The sequence below is a fragment of the Panthera pardus genome, unplaced genomic scaffold (assembly GCF_024362965.1).
Source record: "Panthera pardus isolate Hobbes unplaced genomic scaffold, ASM2436296v1 HiC_scaffold_17, whole genome shotgun sequence".
NCBI lineage: Eukaryota > Metazoa > Chordata > Mammalia > Carnivora > Felidae > Panthera > Panthera pardus.
The window spans coordinates 131,475,784-131,496,396 of record NW_026526732.1 but is presented as its reverse complement, the minus strand read 5'-3'; the positions used below and the strand labels follow the sequence as shown (position 1 = coordinate 131,496,396).

Below are 20,613 nucleotides of genomic sequence, written 5' to 3'. Positions count from 1 at the left end.
TGTGATTTCTGATTTGGGCTTTCACTGTAGGAAACCCCAAGAAGCTCACCTGTTCCAATCCAGTGGAGTCTGGACATTTCGTATTTTTATCATCTCCTCAACCTTCTCTCTTAAAGTCAACCTTATTAAAATGGATTTTTTTTCTCCCTAGGTAACGACCAAATCACATCCCCCACTCTCATCAGATTTAAAGTCAAACTCTTTGTTACAGGATACAGTTCCAAATTCCAGTTGCCATGTGTGAGCTCTGTTAAGTCAACGCCCAAGAAGCTTTCACCCTTAAGTCTATATTCGGAGAAAGTTTGTATTACGTATCTTATGTTTTCTCCCCAATAGTAGTCACGAAAAGAAGGGGCGGTTTTCCACTTCAGATTTTCATGAAATGTTAGAAAGGGTAAGAGTTTGACTAAATTGTGTGCCATTAATCATAAGTGCTTTTTTTTTTTTTTAGGTTGCATTTGATGCCAGAAGGCAAACACAACCTGCATCTACGTTTTGCAAATGAATTCAATAAGTTAGCAGAAGACTTCTTACAATAAAAATGCCCACTGCTGGGAGCTGGGCATTCCTTAGTGTGGGGCTTCAGCCTGTTGCCACCTGTGAAACACACCCGTCACACCTCACCTCCATGCTTTCTACTCCCTGCAAAGTACTCTCAGACATACACAAATAATGACCTATTAAAACGTCTTCTAGGGGCATCTGGGTGGCTCAGTGGATTAAGTGTGTGCTTCTGGATTTCAGCTCAGGTCACGATCTTGTGGTTCATGAGTTCGAGCCCTGCATCCTGCTCTGTGCTGACAGCTCAGAGCCTGCTTGGGATACTTTCTCTCTGCCCCTCCTCCCCTCATACTCCCTCTAAATAAATGAATAAACACAAACAAACTTAAAGTCTTGTAGCTATAAAGCCTACAAAAATTAGATCTGATTTTTTAAACATTAAGTTGTGAATTCTACCATTAGTTAAAATAAATTCTGGTTGTGATTTACTTTCTCTCGTATCTTAGGTGAAGCATTTGGAGTATTTATCACTGTTATTTCAGGGTACATTGAATCTTGAATTTATGCTGTACTTTTTATCTGAGAGGTACAAGTTTTCACTGGTCTTTTTACTTATGTTTATCACATTGTTCAAAGCAGAGAAACACGACCCTCCATACTACGTTTTCACAAGGGTTGCTGGAACTACAGCAAGTAAGGTAGGAAGGTTTGCTTTGTCCTTAAATCCCAATTCACTCCTGGACATGTTTACTGGATTCATTTACTTTAATACTTGGGGTCAGTGAAAATGAAAAATATGTCTTTATATCTGTCTTTATTAAAAGAGCAGAGAAGCCATTAACTTAAAAATACTTAACAAAAATCCAATTTTGTTAAGATGACTAAACCCAGAAGCATTTACTGGAAGGGCACCTGGTGGCTCAGTCATGAGCTCACTGTTCTGGGTGTTGAGCCTGGTATCCAGTTCTGCACTAACAGTGCAGAGCCTGCTTGGAATCCTCTCTCCCTCTCCCTCTGCCCCTCCACCACTTGTGCGCACGCTCTCTCTCAAATAAATATTAAAAAAGAAAAAAAAAAAAAGATAAGATATAGTGAGTTAAAAACCAAAAAAAGCATTTAGTGGAATAAAAATTACCTGAAAGGAAAAAAGAGACCACAAAGTTTTAGACACATGCTTTTTTATTAGTATAGATATCTTAGACAATACTGTAATTTTTAGGAGTTCCACATTATTACATCAACAGTGTGAATTTCTGACAGAGGCAAAACTGAGCACCATAGTATACAAATAGAAAGACCATGCTTGATTGAGGACAACAGAAGTTCACTAAAGATGCACGATGTATTTGAGAAGTCCTTAAGCCTCGTCCTCGCCCTCCTCCTCCTCGAACTCGCCCTGCTCGTCGGCCGTGGCGTCCTGGTACTGCTGGTACTCGGACACCAGGTCGTTCATGTTGCTCTCGGCCTCGGTGAACTCCATCTCATCCATGCCCTCGCCCGTGTACCAGTGCAGGAAGGCCTTGCGCCGGAACATGGCCGTGAACTGCTCCGAGATGCGCTTGAACAGCTCCTGGATGGCCGTGCTGTTGCCGATGAAGGTGGCCGACATCTTGAGGCCGCGCGGCGGGATGTCGCACACGGCCGTCTTCACGTTGTTGGGGATCCACTCGACGAAGTAGCTGCTGTTCTTGTTCTGCACGTTGAGCATCTGCTCGTCCACCTCCTTCATGGACATGCGGCCGCGGAAGATGGCAGCCACGGTCAGGTAGCGGCCGTGGCGCGGGTCGCACGCGGCCATCATGTTCTTGGAGTCGAACATCTGCTGGGTCAGCTCGGGCACCGTGAGCGCGCGGTACTGCTGGCTGCCCCGGCTGGTGAGCGGCGCGAAGCCGGGCATGAAGAAGTGCAGGCGCGGGAAGGGCACCATATTCACGGCCAGCTTGCGCAGGTCGGCGTTCAGCTGGCCCGGGAAGCGCAGGCAGGTGGTGACCCCGCTCATGGTGGCCGACACCAGGTGGTTGAGGTCGCCGTACGTGGGGGTGGTCAGTTTCAGGGTGCGGAAGCAGATGTCGTACAGCGCCTCGTTGTCAATGGAGTAGGTTTCATCTGTGTTCTCCACCAGCTGGTGCACCGACAGGGTGGCGTTGTAGGGCTCGACCACCGTATCTGACACCTTGGGCGAGGGCATGACGCTGAAGGTGTTCATGATGCGGTCGGGGTACTCCTCCCGGATCTTGCTGATGAGCAGGGTGCCCATCCCAGACCCTGTGCCGCCCCCCAGCGAGTGGGTCAGCTGGAAGCCCTGCAGACAGTCACAGCTTTCTGATTCCTTCCTCACCACGTCCAGGACCGAGTCGACCAGCTCAGCTCCCTCTGTGTAGTGGCCCTTTGCCCAGTTGTTTCCAGCACCGCTCTGGCCTGCCAGAGGGAAAGGAGAATATTAGACACTAAAACATAAGGATATCTGAATTCTTTCATTTTGACTATAGACTAATCTTGGAATTGCAGATTCTTCTCTTTTAGATATGCTTTCTTACAGAAAATTTTCTATACATCCATGATCTTCAAAAACACTGGAGATCATAAGCAAGTTTATTCATATGGAGTTATTAACTGATCAAGAAGACGGTTTAACAAAACCCAACTGGTTTTAAAATTAGGAACAGGAAGCTTCTGTGAATAGGTTTAATAAACAGGCAAGGGCAAGGGTACAATATGATCCAAAAAGAAGATGGGCTCCAAGCTGCTGTCTCCACTTCTGGTCACAACCTGTGCCTTTGGCCTTTGGCTTCCTGAAGTGGTTACCTGCTGTCTCAGGCCCTCTGACATTACCGGCAGCCTGTTAACCTTCCCGTTGGAAGGTTCACCACTGTTCAGTATTCTTTACTGCCACGGGCTGCTCTGTAGTAGGAGCACCATAGAAGCCCTCTGCAGGCTGACAGCTCTTTGAGCTGCCCAGAGAGGGGCCAGAGAAGTGGCCAGGACCCAAGGCTGTCCATGGACACACAATCTCCACCTTAGCATTCAGCACCAAGAACGATGATTTCCACAGTGTTGAGAAAGGAGACTCACTGAGCCATTTGCCATGGATCAGGACTACATACCGAACACGAAGTTGTCTGGCCTGAAGATCTGGCCAAATGGTCCAGACCTGACCGAGTCCATGGTGCCTGGCTCCAGATCCACCAGGATGGCCCGAGGTACGTATTTGTTACCTGTGGGGAACAGAGCCAGACTTAGACCTGCAGTGGGCAAGGGAATCACAGGCAAGACTGTGCTCTATGTGCCTTTCACGGCAGAATCATTGGAGAAAATTCTAGCATCTGAGGCAAAAGTGAGCAGAGGTGCTTTTCTGCTTTAAAAGAGATGATGGCATGCTTAGTCATGGCAAACATGCAGGAGTCGTAAGGAACCATAAAGTGTATTTTTGCCAGTTGACATTTAAAATGAATGCAAGAAGCATGTCTTTGGCATTTGTATGTTCCTAGCACATTCCGTCTGCCACGGTATGCAAAGCAAGGTTGACTGGGCAAAAAAACAAAACCAAACAAAAAACACTGAAATAATCACCAGCAGCTTCGTTGTAGTACACATTGATTCTCTCCAGCTGCAAGTCACTGTCTCCATGGTAACTGCCAGTGGGGTCGATCCCATGCTCATCACTGATGACCTCCCAAAACTGGGGAGAAAAAAAAAACCCACATGATGGCCTAGCATCCTAAACATCAAGAAGGATGGCCCTTTTCTCCCTGTCATGTCCTTGGAACAGTGGCCATTGTGGTCAGACAGTGGAGGAGTCCTATGGCCGCAAGCCCCTGTACCTCCAGCAGCTGCTGCAGAGGGGCTTGGAAATCTGCAGAGCATCGGCCATATTATGGCGACAGACTGCAAAGCTGGGAAGGGCACTGAACCAGGAGGGTGAGCCCAGCAGATCCCCTTCTAGGGAAAGCTATGGATGCTGGGGAGGCCATCACCCCCAGGCAGGGCTGAATGTCACAGCATCCCAGCTGATGGACGGGTCCTGCCAGCCAGGACCAAGGACCTCTTGGACCCCGCCCTGAGAGACTGCCTCCAGGGATCAATGTCTCCTGGCGCAAACCCCACCCAGCCCTCCAGGCAGCACAGTTTTCTACCACTGACATCCTGTGGCCTGTCGCCCCTGCCCCCAGCAGGGGATGGTTGGGGAAGGGCAGGCAGGAGGAATCTGGGAGCCCGATTGGGGACAGTGGCCAGAGCAGGGCACGCTGAGGGCACAGGCTCCATTGTGAATTTGCAGCAGGAAAGGGGGCGGGGAGGTTGGGGTGGGCAATATGGCGGTTCTGAAAGAGACCACGTCCTTGTCCAGGCGCCCGCCCACACCCTTGCACCACGCTGGCTCCTGCCTCGCCCACTGCGGTGGGAAGTCCCAGCCCCAGGACGGTCACCTGCCGCCTTCCAGACAGGAAGTCAGACTCTGACATTATGTATCATCACGTCCAGATGGTGCTCATATTAGGGAAATTATCTAACATCCTCGTCTTTGTAACCCGACAAGAAGTCTCTCTAGCTTGTCACCCCAATGACATTGCATTTTTTTCATTCAAACTATAGAGGAAAATAAACAAATTGAATTCCACATGAGGCCACTGGATTAATAAGACCTCTGCCCCTGCCCAAATTTCAGAGAGTAATACATCCAGGGTAATGTCGACAACGTCTGGCAGAAGGGCCGTGTCCGAGGAAATTTCAAAAGGCCTTGATTAAAGGCACACACAACTGCGTCGCCGCGCGCATCGTGGCAGGTTGTGTGGCTTCCTGGGCCCCACCCGGCGGCCGCGCCGAGAATGCGCCACCGGGCCGGCGGGCTACCGCCGCCTCCCCCCGGCCCCTGCCCTGCACCCTGGGGTCCCGCCGCCCCTGACCCGGGTCCGCACCCTCGGGGCCTGCCGCCCCCTGCCCAGCCCCTGCCGGGCGGTGCGCCCACCTTGGCGCCGATCTGGTTGCCGCACTGGCCCGCCTGGATGTGCACGATCTCGCGCATGGTGCCGGCTGCGGAGAGGGTGGAGGCGCTGGCCCTCGGAGCTGTGCACGGCGCGACCGGCGGACTCCGCAGCAGAGACCAGTCGCCGCCCCCCAGGCCAGCCTTTTATATGGGGGGACTGGTCCCCTCCCCGGTCTGGCCTGCGATGACGTAATGGAGGGCGGGGCTGGGGGCGGCGCCGCGGGGACTGCGGCACCGCGAGGGGGAGCTGGGGCGCGGTGCGAGGTGCGGGGGCGCTCCGGCCTGACTGCTGACTGCAGGGAGGGCGCCCGGCACCTTCGTCTGGCGGCCAAGGGCGGTGTCGCGGCATCGGGCCCAGCCAGCCGCGGTCGGCTCGATCCACGGACGCTGCCCCACCCTTGAACTGGGTCCTTCAGTAAACTGCATCCACACCCACCTTTCCATTCTGGATACCCGAGAGGGGCTGGAAACCTGGGTCGCGGAACCAGGGGGAGGGGCTGCCTCCAAAAGGGGTCCTCGCCTCCTCGGAAGGGTGAGAGGCAACGAGTACCCTTTGGAGTAGGGAGACTAGAAGTGATAGTGGGCTCTCGGTCTGTTCGCTAAGCTTTCCTGCCTGCCTCTCTAGGCAGGGTCCCAGAGTCCCGGCCGCGTTCTCTTTCTATTTAGGGTGGAATTCGCAGCTAGTCTAAACGAGGGGAGGGGGCGCAGGGTGGGGAAGAGTGAGGGGTTTCTCGGTGAGAGCAGATGGGAACTGTGTTCAAGGAAACCAAGGATGGCAGGGTGGCATTTTCCTTCTACTTGTGAGGAAGGTGGTTGGTTTGGGAGGGTGCTGGATTTGCCTCAGTCTGCTTTGGGTCTTCTTCATAAAAACCACTTAAATGTGGAAAATTCTGCGTGTGAGAGTGCGTGTCAGAGAGGGTATTCTAGCCACACATCAGCCCAGGTATGTGTGCCTTGCATTCAGTATGTCACCTGGAGCTCACCGCAGCCTTATAGAGCTGCCCAGTCTGGTTCAAAGGCCACCAGCCACGTGTGACTACTAAACACTTGAAATGTAGGTAGTTTAAATTGAGATGTGCTTTAAGTGTAAGTATTCACTGGATTTCGTGGACTGGGCACGTTAAAAGGCTGTAAAATATTCCATTACTACTTTTGTATATTGATTACATATCAAAATATTGTGGATCTATTTTTAAAATTAATTTCACTCATTTTTCTTTACCTTTTTAAATGACTGCTGCACTAGTAGTGACTACTGGAAAAATTTGTTACCTTTGTGACTCATGTGGTATTTCTATTGAACAGCCCTGTTCTAGAGTAAATGTAATGACTCTCCCAATTTCGCAGCTTGGAAAAGGAGGCTCAAAGAGCTGACTAGCTACAAAGCTAGTAAGTGAGGACATCTAGATTCCTTCTACAAAGACAAAGCCCAGGTGAGTTTTAAAGGCTTGGTCAGGTTGACGTAACACCCAATCTTAATTATTCTCAAAGATGATCCTGAACATTGGGCTAGGTGAGCAGGGACCTGGGGACTGTTTTTGTTTCCCTGCACATACTCCTTTTCCTCTCTGGGGCCAGTTTCTCCAACTATAAAATGATGATAATTATAGGTGCCCTGCAGCCAGCTTTGTGAGTAGGAAATTAGAAGCTCTATATGAAAGCAGGTCAAGTTTATGGAGCAAAACTGCCCCCCATAAAACCAAGCTGATGCTGTCGTTATAAGTAGGAAGCCTGCTTGCCATGTTAATAGTGGGCATATATCAGAGGCGGGCAGTGCCATGGCTTCATCACGCCTGCTTTAAGAAGCCAGTCCTTTGGGGTCCTCTCAGAACCAGTCAGGTGCCTGATGCCCTGTCTCAGAAGGGGATGGGTTTCCTAGGCTCTCTCCTCCCCTCCCTCCCCTTGCAGATGGGCCCCCAGTACACAGTCCATCCCACTGATGCTGTTGCCAGGTTCCTAAGGCCTGGCCTCCTACCTTCTCCCCATGTCTGCCTCCAGCTAGGACATCTTGGACTCTTCATGACCAGCCAAGCTTGGTCCCCTCCAGAGAATGGCCCTGCCCCAGGTAACTTCACCAATAGCACAGTGCCACAAAGATTTTCAGGAGATAATTGCCTCTGGCCTTGTTGTTGCCTTCAAGATGGGGACTTGGGGCCAAATAGCAGAAGATGTGACCTGATAGGACCTTACTGGGGACATGGGACCCTGACAGGGGTGCTTTTCCCTACCTGTGGAGGGCTAGATCACCCTCACGGATGGTGCCCCCTCTGCTTTGTTTTGGTTGGGTCCTTAAGCACATCACCTACCTTCTCTGAGCCTCTGTTACCATATCTGAAACATGGAAATCTGTTTTTGTTATGTTGTGTATGTGAGACACAATGTGAGCTGGACGTTTAGTGAACATGCAGTCAATAAATAAATGACAACATTGATTACAGCAGGCCCAGGTACATGAGGACTGCCCGTGGATTACTGGCAACAAATGTCCTTGGCCGAGGCTCCCTCCTCCCGCCACCCAGTCTGCACCCAGCCTGCTTTCTCCTCTGCTCACTCCTCCCCCAGTCCCCGCCCCTGTTGTCTGTTGGAATATAATCAAAGAAGCACACAGGCAGATTTTTAAATAATGCCTGCCCAGCCTCAGGTGACTCATCCGATGGCTGTGAGCTCCAACTCTCCTCCATGTGGGCGTCGCCAGCACCACCACATTGGCACACAGCAAAGCTATGCTGCACAGCACCCATGTAGATGATAACAGGGGGAAACGAGGCCCACTGATCCTCCCTTTCCCTGGAATAGGCTTTTGGCAAGCTTTGGGGAAAGGTGGTTTTCTCCCCTACGCTCCTGTATAAAAAGGAGCAGATCTTCTGGCTGTTGGGCAGGGTGGTGGGGGAGGAGAGCCAACATCCTCCTGCCACCTGTCATTTCCTGCTTTGGACTTGATGTCACTGTCGAGTGTTTGAGCCATCCCTGCCCTGAAGGCACTTTGGGGTGATGATGACAAAATTCAGACTGGAAAGGAAAGGAATGAATTCCCAGTAGAAGGCTGGGCCGGGCCTGCATTTTACAGAGGGACTCAGGATCTCACGTTTCGCTCTGCTGGGCTGTTCTTATTTCCTGCCTTCCATGAGAGGAGTCTTGTGAAAGCACCCTGGAGATGTGGGATGATGATGAACATTGCTCTCAGTGGATGCCATCTCTAACGCGACACATGTGATCTGGTTGAGAGAGATTTAATTGGGATTCTGAAATTTTGAGCATCAGTAGAATAATGAAAACCCAAGAGCCATTCCAGCAGTAAAGTTGTATGAATTATTCTGGAACAGCCTCACAGTCTATTTTGTTTGTGTCCTCAGAGGAGGTCCAGGGGACAAAGCACTTCCACTTCTCTTTCCTGTGAAACTTGTCTAAAATAGCCTTGCCTGCTATATGTGTGCTGTGAGCACACATCTTCAAGCTTTTGAATAAAAGCATTTCTTTATGAAGATGGAGGAAATTTACTTAAAGCACCTAAAGTGCTTCCTCTTTATAAAGACCACCTAGGTGTCAGTTGATCATCCTACTCTTGATTTTAGCTCAGGACATGATCCCAGGGTTGTGGGGTCCAGCTCTGCACCTAGTGTGGAGCCCACTTAAGATTCTCTCTCTCCCCCTGCCCCTCTCCCCTGCTCGTGCTCTCTCTCTCTAAAATAAAAATAAATAGGGGCACCTGGGTGTCTCAGTCGGTTAAGCATCTGACTCTTGGTTTCCTCTCAGGTTATGATCTCACGGTTTGTGAGTTTGAGCCCCGTGTCAGGCACCGCTCTGATAGCATGGAGCCTGCTTGGGATTCTCTCTCTCTCCCTCTCTCTCGTCCCTCCCCTGGTCACTCTCTCTCTCAAAATAAATAAATTTTTTAAAATTAGTAAAATAAAAATAAATAAAATAAATAAAGATAAAAAATTAAAAGACTGCTTAAAGTATAAATAGTCTGAGCCCCAATTTAACTTACTTTGAAAATGTCATTTCCACCACATTATAGTTTATAAATGTTTGCGCCAGATAATAATAATTTGGAGTAAATATATGGCAATGTTTTTTAGCCCCTCCTAGAATGTTTCATTCCCAGTATGTGTTACTTTTACTAGAATTGTCAATCTGGACCTTTCAAAATAGAAAACAACAAATATGTGTGTGTGTGTGTATGTATGTGTGTGTGTGTGTATAATATACACATACATTATATACACATATAGATTTTATTATGGTAAGAAAACTTATTTTACATATTCATATTTTCTGACTACAAAATTAGAAATTTTAGAAAATACTAAAGAACATTGAGTGTCTTTCTACCCTTCTCTGTATGTGCTTTTCTTCTTCCTTTTCCTGGTCATTCGGGTGTTTCTGTTTGTTCTTTTTTAACATCATTTCAGTTACGTTCCCCTTGGACATTAGAAATGAAGAAATACTATATTTTCTTATGCCACGACCTAAATCACAGTCTTACAAATTCTCAAACATATGTAACCTTCTCCCAACTGTTACCATTTTCCCCATAATCTAGAGCATCTGGAACATACCAGATTCTCCAAACAAACTCTGCTTCACACACCCAGGGCTGTTCACATGACTGGAATGAATTTCCCCCCATTCAGCCCACTCCCACATTGCCTGGATGGAATTAAGAGCACAGGCCCTGGATGGAGTGGGTGCAAATCCTTACTCTAACACTCATTAGCTGTGTGACTGAAAGTTACTTAACCTCTCTGTGCTTCAATTGCTTCATCAGTAAAGTGGTAATCATAATAGCACCTACTTCTTAGAGTTGCTACAAGGACCAAATGAATTAATATGTGAAAGCAATTAGAATACACCTGCCCCATAGTGTTATATAAATATTAGCTATTATAATTGGTATTATTTCCTTCCTTCCCTCTTTCCTTCCTTCCAGGGAGCTCCTGTCCATAAATCAGGGCTCACCTCCAAAGTCACTTTTTCTGTGATGCTCCTTCTTTTGTACCTCATAATATTGTGTACACACTTTCATGTTATCATCTTGACCATTAGTCCCTGAGATGAATTACAGCAAGGAAAAGTACTATTGCAGAAATAAACACACAGAAGGACTGGGCAAGCAGTGAGCTGAGGCACCATTCGAATGCTGTTTCCCTTCCCAAACCCCAAGAGCCTACAGGTCAACGGGTGTTACCACACCGTGCAGGAAGCTCTGAGCCTGAGCACCCCCACAGGACACTACCAGCTCCTAGAGGAGGCGTGGAACACAAGAGAACCTATTCTCATCATTTCCAACTTTCTGGCTCCCTCGCCACCTGTTTTCTGTATACAGACTTTTTTTCACACCAAAATCTGAGTTGCAAAGAATCTGGGCGAGGCCAGCCATGCTGACTCCCATGGGGCCAAGCCGGGTGCACAAAAGGTGCTGGTCATTTTCTTGGAAGCTCCAGGGCTCAAGTTGTGCTCTGTTTCACCATCAAGGCAAATGGTGATTACGGAAAGGTTGACATCAGCATTTTCCTCCCTGTGGTGAGAAAGCCATTAAGTTGTGCAGAGCCTAATAATTCTGCCTTCTGCTGAAAGCGTGCTAGGGAGAGGCTTCCAGAGCTCATAGGCGGGGAGTGCCAGGAGCTGTTGCCCTGGTGTCCTTGGCCCAGTGGCTGCAGCTCTGGCCGGGCTTTGCCGTCCTGGAAGGTGTTCCAGGCCTTCTCAGTGCCTCAACGCAAACTGCCAGTGTTTTAGCCCATAATGTAGGAATCACCCCCTCTCTGCCCACCACCAACATGGGCTGTACAGCTGTCTCAAGAATGGTCTCTGGGGGTGCTTGGGTGGTTCAGTCGGTTGAGCGTCTGACTCTTGATTTTGGCTCAGGGTATGATCCCAGGGTCATGAGATCGAATCCCACACAGGGCTCTGTGCTGGGCATGGAGCCTGCTTGGGATTCTCTCTCTCCCTTTCTCTGCCCCTCCCCCACTGTCTCTCAAAAAGATAAATAAATAAAACATTTATATATAAAATAAAACACTTCTAAAGAATGGTCTTTGCAAGCAACCGCCACCACTCAGAAAACACCTAGGGGGAGAATGCACTCAAAATACAAAGTGCCTTTTGTTTTTAACTATAATATTGAGGTACATTTTTTAAAAGCTTTATTGGACCTAGCGCATTTAAGTTACAGAATAGTATAGTCGCGCGGGGCCTCCTCCATCGTACAGCCAGGAGTCTTCAGAGAAAACTCTAAACTGTCTCTCATCATGATTTCCCAACTAATTCCCAGAAATACTTGCTATGACTGAGTAGAAATACTACTACTTTTTTGTAATCAGTTTTGTTTTGTTTTATTTTTACTGGAAGCCTGTATGTCCCACTCCCCATCTACCCTCTGACAACCATCAGTTTGTTCTCTGTATTTATAGGTCTGATTCTGTTTTTAATTTATTTGTCTTTTAGATTCTCCATATGAGTGAAATCATGTGGTATTTGTCTTTTTAGTCTGACTTATTTCACTTAGCACAATACCGTCTAGGTCCATCCATATTGTCACAAATTACATGAACTCATCCTTTTTATGGCTGCATAATATTCGTGTGTGTGTGTGTGTGTGTGTGTGTGTGTGTGTGTATGTATGTGTGTGTGTGTACCACACCTTCCTTATTCATTCACCTATGGATGGACACGGGGTTACTTCCATATCTTGGCTATTGTAAATAATACTGCAATAAACATAGGGGTGCATATATCTTTTAGAATCAGTATTTTCATTTTCTTTGAGTAAATACCTGGTAGTGGAATTATTGAATCATACAGTATTTCTATTTTTAATTTTTTGAGTATCCTTCATACTGTTTTCCACAGTGGCTGCCCCAATTTACATTCCCACCAACAACGCACAAGGGTTCCTTTTTCTCCACATATTTGCAAACATTTATTATTTCTTATCTTGTTGATTTTAGCCATTCTGACAGGTATAAGGTGATATCTCATTGTGGTTTTGATTCGCATTTCCCTGATGATGAGTGATGCTCATCTTTTCATGTACCTGTTGTCCATTTGTATGTCTTCTTTAGGAAAATGTCTATTCAAGTCCTCTGTCCATATTTTAATTGGATTGTTTGTTTGTTTGTGGTTTTTTTTTTTTTTTTGGTGTTGAGTTGTGTCAGTTCTTTATACATTGTGGATATTAACCCCTTATCAGATATATAATTTGCAAATATCTTCTGCCATTGAGTAGGTTGTCTTTTAGTTGATTTCCTTCACTGTGTAGAAGCTTTTCATTTTGATGAAGTCCCAATAATTTATTTTTGCTTTTGTTTCCCTTGCTTTAGGAGACAGTTCTAGAAAAACGTTGCTACAGCTGATGTCAGAGAAATTACTGCCTGTGCTCTCTTCTAGGAATTCTATGGTTTCAGGCCTCACATTTAGGTCTTTAATCCATTTTGAATTTATTTTTGTGTATGAAAGAAAATGGTCCAGTTTCATTCTTTTGCATGTAGCTGACCAATTTTCCCAATACCATTTATTGTCATGCTACAGGACTATACTGTCTTCGCCACTGTATACTCCTGTAATCAGTTATTCTTTATGCCTAATTGTCATGTAGTACAAAAATAGTAATAGGCAACATTTCAAATATGTGGTAGATGAAATTTGTTAAATTTATTATTTAACTATACCAAATTTTGTTGAACACTCATAGTCTGATGCTTGTGTAACATGCTACCAATAGTCTTTTGTTTTTCTTAATTATGAGGAATATTTGTTATTTCCACTCTTTTAATATTACCAGTAAAGCCAATTTTGCCCATTTTACAAGTTTACCACAATAAGTATAGCACTTACTAGTTTTCAAGACCTAAGAAAATGTTTGAGATGGGGTGGGGAGGAAAACTCCAAAATATAAAAAGAATACTACAATAGTAATATTCATAAATGTTTAATTGCATACCTACCAAACATAGCAGTCAATTAGTCAAATGTAACTTAACTTTTATATCATAACATAAAAATATTACAATTAGTGTAAACATGAAATAATTAGATTCTTTTGATAACCAGAAGAAAGAAGGAGGTATGGGGACAAATATGTTGGGAAAGGCATCCTCTGAGAGAGATTTAACAGAGCTGAGAATGTTGAAAGAGGAAAGGGAGGGGCACATTGTGTGCACAACTACCTTGGTGAAAATGAAAGGGGAGGAGAGGTCTTGGACCAGTCATTTCCCCTCACTGGCCAGCAGGAGGTGCACTGGCCAAGCACAGCTTTGTTGCTCTGTGTGTGTTGGGGGACTAGGGGAGGGTTAGGCCTTTGGGTGAGTTTTAGGATAGAGGAGCAATGTGCAACCAGACATAACTATGTACTGGGTGTTTAAGAGTCAAATTTCTGTTAACTCAGGGAATACTGTGTTGATTCACAGATGACTTTTAAGGTTGGATAGTTTTGCAATGAATGAGGCATTTGGATCCTGTTGAGATGCCAATACTGATATTGGAGAAATGAAGCTGAACATAGTGCACAGGCTGAGGCTTTCCATAGTGGGGAGAGCCCACTATACACAGAGTACAGGAATAGTAAGAGAGGGAAAAGGCCCAGCAAGATTAGGAGCTGAGTCAATAAATGAACTGTCAAGTCTGATGAGATATTAACGCTGGGACCAGAACCTGCTGTCCAATCTTATTTTGGAGTTGAAAGGAAGTGATGGAAAAGCAAGACAAGGAAAACAGGAAGTACATGTAGAAGGAAACTTAGAATGGGCCCTCAACCCTGCAGGGCTCCCTCAAAAAATCTTATGTTGCTACTCAGAGCCCAGCCTAAGCTAGCAATTTCCACTATAGCCACCTGTAGTTGCAAATTTAACTTACTGAATTGGGACCAGTCCTAAGTAAAATTGTAATGGTGGTTAAATTTCCCTTTTAATTCTTTTTATCACCTCTTGCTACTCTTCCTGAAATTTGAGCACACAAGCTCTATCCCCTTATGAAAATCTGTACCAAAAAAACAATATCAGTCAATTAAGGTCTTTTTTTTTTTTTTAATTTTTTTTTAACGTTTATTTATTTTTTTGAGACAGAGAGAGACAGAGCATGAACAGGGGAGGGGCAGAGAGAGAGGGAGACACAGAATCTGAAACAGGCTCCAGGCTCTGAGCTGTCAGCACAGAGCCTGACGCGGGGCTCGAACTCACGGACCGTGAGATCATGACCTGAGCTGAAGTCGGATGCTTAACCGACCAAGCCACCCAGGCGCCCCAATTAAGGTCTTATTTTGATAAGTATATTGGCTTTTCCAAGAACATTCACATTGATCCATAGACTTCTGTGGCCAAAGGGGATCTGAAAATCATATTTTCTAAAATTAAAAGAAATTCCAAAATAAATCTATCTTGGTCCCTGCCCCCTCTTTGCAGAATTCCTAGCAAGAAGTCATATAGCCTGTCCTTGAACACCTACCTGCCTTAGTAGGATGCTCACTGCAGCACCAACTGTTGCACTATTGTGTGACAAGTACTATACATATGTCATTTCATTTAATCCTTGCAATAACCCTCTGAAGTACATACTGTTATGATCACTTTCTGGAAAAAGAAGCTAAGGCTCAGAGAGAATGAATACTTGCCCAAGGCCATACAACTAGTAAGTAGAAACATCATTTACTCTGTGAACATAGATTCAAATGTCAGAACCAGACGTTTCAAAGACCATGTGCTTTCCATTCCCCAAACTGTCCATTTGGAGAGGGCAGAATTCTAACACAGCCCTGAGAGCCACCTGGCCCTGGGGTGTACACAACCTTTTCCCAGTTACTCAAACACTAATCTAGGTACTACTGTGAAGGGATTTTGCACATAAAATTAAGATTCCAGTCAGCTGACCTTAAAATAGGGAGATTATGTGGGTGGGCCTCCTCTAATCACATGAACTCCTTTAAAGCAAAGAATTTTTTCCAGCTGGTAGTAGAAGAAGACATCAGAATTTTGAAGCAGTAGAGACACTCTCCTGCTGGCCTTGAAGGAGCTGCTACCACATTGTGGAGATGTCCAGGTGGCAGGCAACATCAGGCAGCTTCTAAGATCAGAGAACGGTCTCTGATCAACAGCCAGCAAGCAAACAGGAACCTCAGACCTATGAGTGCGAGGAACTGGCTTTTGCCAATCACCCAAGGCCATGGAAGAGGGCCGTGGGTTCTAGATGGAGCTGCCCAGGATGGTCAGTTGAGGACATGAGCAGAGACCCATGACTCTTGCCCCCAGAAACTATAAGATGATTATGATGCTTTAAGCCACTGAGTTTGTGGTAACCTATCCCACAGCAATAAAAAACGACAGGATCTCCGCTTTGGTGAGTGTCTTAGGTCAGTCCCCCATAAGCCAACCTGAGACAAGGTTCTGAGTGAAGTTTACTAGGGAGGTGGTCCCAGGAAGCAGCAAGAGGGTAGTGAGGAACTGAACCAGGAAAGGGAAGTCCCCAAGCTGCATTTGCAAGCAGGTTACTGGGGTGGGCACAGGGCTCCACACTGGGGGATCTGTAAGGGACCAGAATTGTCACACCAAGAGCCAGGAAAGATGGCCTATTTTGCCTCTGGTCTGTCCTTTAACAGTCCTCCTTCCAAAGGGGCATTGTGGGCAGGACATGCAGTAGGGGTTCTGGGAAGAATGAGGGTCACAGGAACATGGCCTGGTACCAACAGTGTCTGCTACAAAGTTCCTTAGAAAGTTCCTTCCTATCTATTGACACATACCATTTAGCCATTGGTTCAGGTTTGGTTCGTCAGCTAAAGATGTGTATCTTCTCCACACTTTTCAGATATGCGCAGTTTTCATACTCCTAAGGTATTGCCTCACTGGCTAAACATTTCAAGTTCCTTCCTGGACTCCCTCCCCACAGCCCCATGAAACAGGATTTTGAGTTCAGAACTAGTTCGATTGTTCTTGACTATGAGCTATGAATGCAGCTCGGACCACATCAGCTTCTGGGCAGCCTCATCATACTGGTGACTCATATGAAGCTGTCCTGATTCTTTGCGGAGTTGCTAAGATCTCACTCTTCCTGTTCCTCTGCTGTTAGTATTTGGATTGCAGGGAAGGACATTTCATCTGCGGGTGATCTTGGGCACCATTAGGGGCTGATAAAGGCACCATGTTCATGACCAGTTTGTACAGGTCTGCATTCAGTATTTAATGTACTTAATGTAGGTACAATCAATAAACAAGCAAGGGCAAGGGTACAATATGATCCAAAAAGAAGATGGGCTCCAAGCTGCTGTCTCCACTTCTGGTCACAACCTGTGCCTTTGGCCTTTGGCTTCCTTAAGTGGTTACCTGCTGTCTCAGGCCCTCTGACATTACCGGCAGCCTGTTAACCTTCCCGTTGGAAGGTTCACCACTGTTCAGTATTCTTTACTGCCACGGGCTGCTCTGTAGTAGGAGCACCATAGAAGCCCTCTGCAGGCTGACAGCTCTTTGAGCTGCCCAGAGAGGGGCCAGAGAAGTGGCCAGGACCCAAGACTGTCCATGGGCACACAATCTCCACCTTAGCATTCAGCACCAAGAACGATGATTTCCACAGTGTTGAGAAAGGAGACTCACTGAGCCATTTGCCATGGATCAGGACTACATACCGAACACGAAGTTGTCTGGCCTGAAGATCTGGCCAAATGGTCCAGACCTGACCGAGTCCATGGTGCCTGGCTCCAGATCCACCAGGATGGCCCGAGGTACGTATTTGTTACCTGTGGGGAACAGAGCCAGACTTAGACCTGCAGTGGGCAAGGGAATCACAGGCAAGACTGTGCTCTATGTGCCTTTCACGGCAGAATCATTAGAGAAAATTCTAGCATCTGAGGCAAAAGTGAGCAGAGGTGCTTTTCTGCTTTAAAAGAGATGATGGCATGCTTAGTCATGGCAAACATGCAGGAGTCGTAAGGAACCATAAAGTGTATTTTTGCCAGTTGACATTTAAAATGAATGCAAGAAGCATGTCTTTGGCATTTGTATGTTCCTAGCACATTCCGTCTGCCACGGTATGCAAAGCAAGGTTGACTGGGCAAAAAAACAAAACCAAACAAAAAACACTGAAATAATCACCAGCAGCTTCGTTGTAGTACACATTGATTCTCTCCAGCTGCAAGTCACTGTCTCCATGGTAACTGCCAGTGGGGTCGATCCCATGCTCATCACTGATGACCTCCCAAAACTGGGGAGAAAAAAAAAACCCACATGATGGCCTAGCATCCTAAACATCAAGAAGGATGGCCCTGTTCTCCCTGTCATGTCCTTGGAACAGTGGCCATTGTGGTCAGACAGTGGAGGAGTCCTATGGCCGCAAGCCCCTGTACCTCCAGCAGCTGCTGCAGAGGGGCTTGGAAATCTGCAGAGCATCGGCCATATTATGGCGACAGACTGCAAAGCTGGGAAGGGCACTGAACCAGGAGGGTGAGCCCAGCAGATCCCCTTCTAGGGAAAGCTATGGATGCTGGGGAGGCCATCACCCCCAGGCAGGGCTGAATGTCACAGCATCCCAGCTGATGGACGGGTCCTGCCAGCCAGGACCAAGGACCTCTTGGACCCCGCCCTGAGAGACTGCCTCCAGGGATCAATGTCTCCTGGCGCAAACCCCACCCAGCCCTCCAGGCAGCACAGTTTTCTACCACTGACATCCTGTGGCCTGTCGCCCCTGCCCCCAGCAGGGGATGGTTGGGGAAGGGCAGGCAGGAGGAATCTGGGAGCCCGATTGGGGACAGTGGCCAGAGCAGGGCACGCTGAGGGCACAGGCTCCATTGTGAATTTGCAGCAGGAAAGGGGGCGGGGAGGTTGGGGTGGGCAATATGGCGGTTCTGAAAGAGACCACGTCCTTGTCCAGGCGCCCGCCCACACCCTTGCACCACGCTGGCTCCTGCCTCGCCCACTGCGGTGGGAAGTCCCAGCCCCAGGACGGTCACCTGCCGCCTTCCAGACAGGAAGTCAGACTCTGACATTATGTATCATCACGTCCAGATGGTGCTCACGTTAGGGAAATTATCTAACATTCTGATCTCAGAAAGTTGCAAGCATCCAATGTCCATCAGAACAGACTTGTCTTTTATAGGGGGGAGGTGGGCAGGATCAGCAGGGACTATGTAGGTGAGGAGGGAAGATGGTGGGGCTGCAGGTGTAAAATCAGGTTGTGCAGTGGGGAATATTTTTCTCCAAAGTCAGCAGATTCTCACACTGAACTGTTTGGGAGGTCGGTGTTCACCGGTGTGCTTGTTTAAACTTGGGGCAAGCCAAATTTATGGGTTGTAGGTAGGGGAAAGCCTGCATAAGTTTGGGTGAAGCAAAGTAGAGGGTAAGAAGTGGAAAATTGTGAACACTTGGTCATTTACTCCTTTTATTCATGCATACAATCTGCTCTGGGGGATGGAATAACAGTCATTGTGAGGTTGGTGTTAGTTCAGTTGGTTGTCAGAGGTGGGCTGGCTTCCATGTTCTTGCTGGCTCAGAAAGACTAGTTGTTATCATCTGCTGGGCATGTCCTTAGACTGACAGGTGTCAGAGGGTCTTTGAGATCAGGGGTGTCACAGAGGTATACTTTGGAATACACTAAAAGAATAATTATTAAGGATTAATTTAGGGAGTACAACCACAATTTGAAATTTGAAGGGAGTTAGCTGAGAAGGCTCTGAGATGTTGGACTTGAAGCATACTTAATGGCAGAAGGAAGATGACAGTGGCAATTTGATGGATTTCTGGGTGTGCAGTGAATATTTCTGGTGGTGGCATAGACGTTATGGGAATACATGCCCAGTAGTACTTCTGACCACTGCCCAGGCACACTTTTGGCAAGCCAGAATCCTGTCCAATGCCAGACAATTGTTAAGGACTATTCACTGGAGTTTCCCCTGGTTCTCTGGTGATGATGTTGGTGTCTTTGGTAAGATTGTCCATAGTTCTGGTCATTTCCTGTAGCAGAACATGGAACATGTAGGAGTTCTGGCACACTTGTCATTGGCCCACACAGCTGCAGCTCCAGGTGCAAAAATCTTCCCTGTGTGATCTGCTGTGACAGTCAAACCTTCTGAGAGTCCTTCAATCCCCTAGACTCTTGTTCTAAGGCTTCTTCATAACCTGGCAAGGAAGGAAGGTAAAGCCTCTTTGTCTGGGACTGGGATTCCACATCTAGGCTTGTAGATATAACATGCTTTTGTAAACCTTTTTGATCAATTAGTGCCTCAAGAACTGAAATCAAAATTTTATGGTGATGAAAGCAGGCAGTCTAGCTAAAGATTTGATATGGGTTAATAAGATTAGCTCAATAACAGGATCTATTCCAATTATGGGCATTCTTTTCTTCCTTCCTCCCTCCTTTCTTTCTTCCTTTTTCTTTCTTTCTTTCTTTCTTTCTTTCTTTCTTTCTCTCTCTCTTTCATTCTTCCTTTCTTTCTTTCATTCTTCATTTCTTCCTTTCTGCCATGCACCTCCCCATGGGAGACACTTGTAGAACCAAGAGGTCATATCCACCCAAAGCTTGCACCCCTCTTTTGGATCATGTCCCAAATCCCAGAATGTCTGAAATTCCTGCCCAAATTGCTCTGAGCCCACTTGTAGTACATGTATAAGTCTCTCTCCCTTTGTCTCCCTGAGGGCAGGCCATGCCTTCAGTGTGCACCCTTAGGACCAAGGGGAGACTGCATGTAAAAAGGGGATGATGGGGTTTGGATGTGTGGGCTGAGACATCCACATGCACATGAGGCACAATAAAAACTCTGAACACTGAGGCTCAGGTGAGCTTCCCTAGTGGGAAGTACCCCTTGCATATTGTTGCACATCAATGCAGTGAGAGTGACATGTCCTCATTCCATAGAAGGACAACAGAAACTCTGTGTATAGTTCTCCTCTGGACTCTTCCCTTTGTGCTCTTCTCTTGCTTAATTTTAATCTGTATCTTTTATAGACTCCCTTTAAAAACAAATCTCTAACTGTGCGTATAACAGCTTTCAGTGAATTCTGTGAGTCCTCCTAGTGAATAATCAAACCTAAGGGTAATCTTGGAGACTGTTGACCTTGCAGCTTGTGTCAGAAGGAAGGATGTTTTTGGAGACTGTTCCCTCTGACTTCACAGTTGGCCCAAATGCTTCCCTGTTTGTGTCAGAAGTGGGATTCACTAGC

The 20,613-nt window shown here is 46.8% G+C and overlaps 3 protein-coding genes and 1 long non-coding RNA gene across 5 annotated transcripts in view; 2 read left to right on the top strand and 2 right to left on the bottom strand.

Annotated features, from left to right (window-relative positions):
- Positions 1-989, top strand: part of BPHL (biphenyl hydrolase like) — a 38,512-nt gene extending 37,523 nt beyond the window's left edge. For both annotated transcript variants that reach the window (XM_019419886.2, XM_053904942.1), the window contains exon 7: positions 452-989. In XM_019419886.2, the coding sequence (XP_019275431.1) occupies positions 452-539 (88 nt within the window). In that variant the 3' untranslated portion in view covers positions 540-989. The remainder of the gene's footprint in view (positions 1-451) is intronic.
- A 673-nt stretch (positions 990-1,662) lies between these two features.
- Positions 1,663-5,612, bottom strand: TUBB2A (tubulin beta 2A class IIa). The gene is made up of 4 exons (XM_019419883.2): positions 5,465-5,612; positions 4,072-4,180; positions 3,606-3,716; positions 1,663-2,919 (listed from the first exon to the last, which is right to left on the bottom strand). Exons 1-4 carry the CDS (start codon positions 5,519-5,521, stop codon positions 1,859-1,861), a joined length of 1,338 nt encoding a protein of 445 aa, XP_019275428.1. The 5' UTR covers positions 5,522-5,612; the 3' UTR covers positions 1,663-1,858.
- Positions 5,613-5,751: 139 nt separating this feature from the next.
- On the top strand, positions 5,752-9,209 carry LOC109249463 (uncharacterized). The gene is made up of 3 exons (XR_002072591.2): positions 5,752-6,014; positions 6,830-6,915; positions 7,485-9,209. It is a non-coding gene; the product is annotated as an uncharacterized LOC109249463 (long non-coding RNA).
- A 7,855-nt stretch (positions 9,210-17,064) lies between these two features.
- Positions 17,065-18,443, bottom strand: LOC109249396 (tubulin beta-4B chain-like). Its single transcript, XM_053905330.1, has 4 exons — positions 18,341-18,443; positions 17,805-17,836; positions 17,554-17,701; positions 17,065-17,198 (listed from the first exon to the last, which is right to left on the bottom strand). The coding sequence occupies exons 1-4, from the start codon at positions 18,441-18,443 to the stop codon at positions 17,080-17,082; spliced, it is 402 nt and encodes a 133-aa protein (XP_053761305.1). The 3' UTR covers positions 17,065-17,079.
- Positions 18,444-20,613: the final 2,170 nt, after the last annotated feature.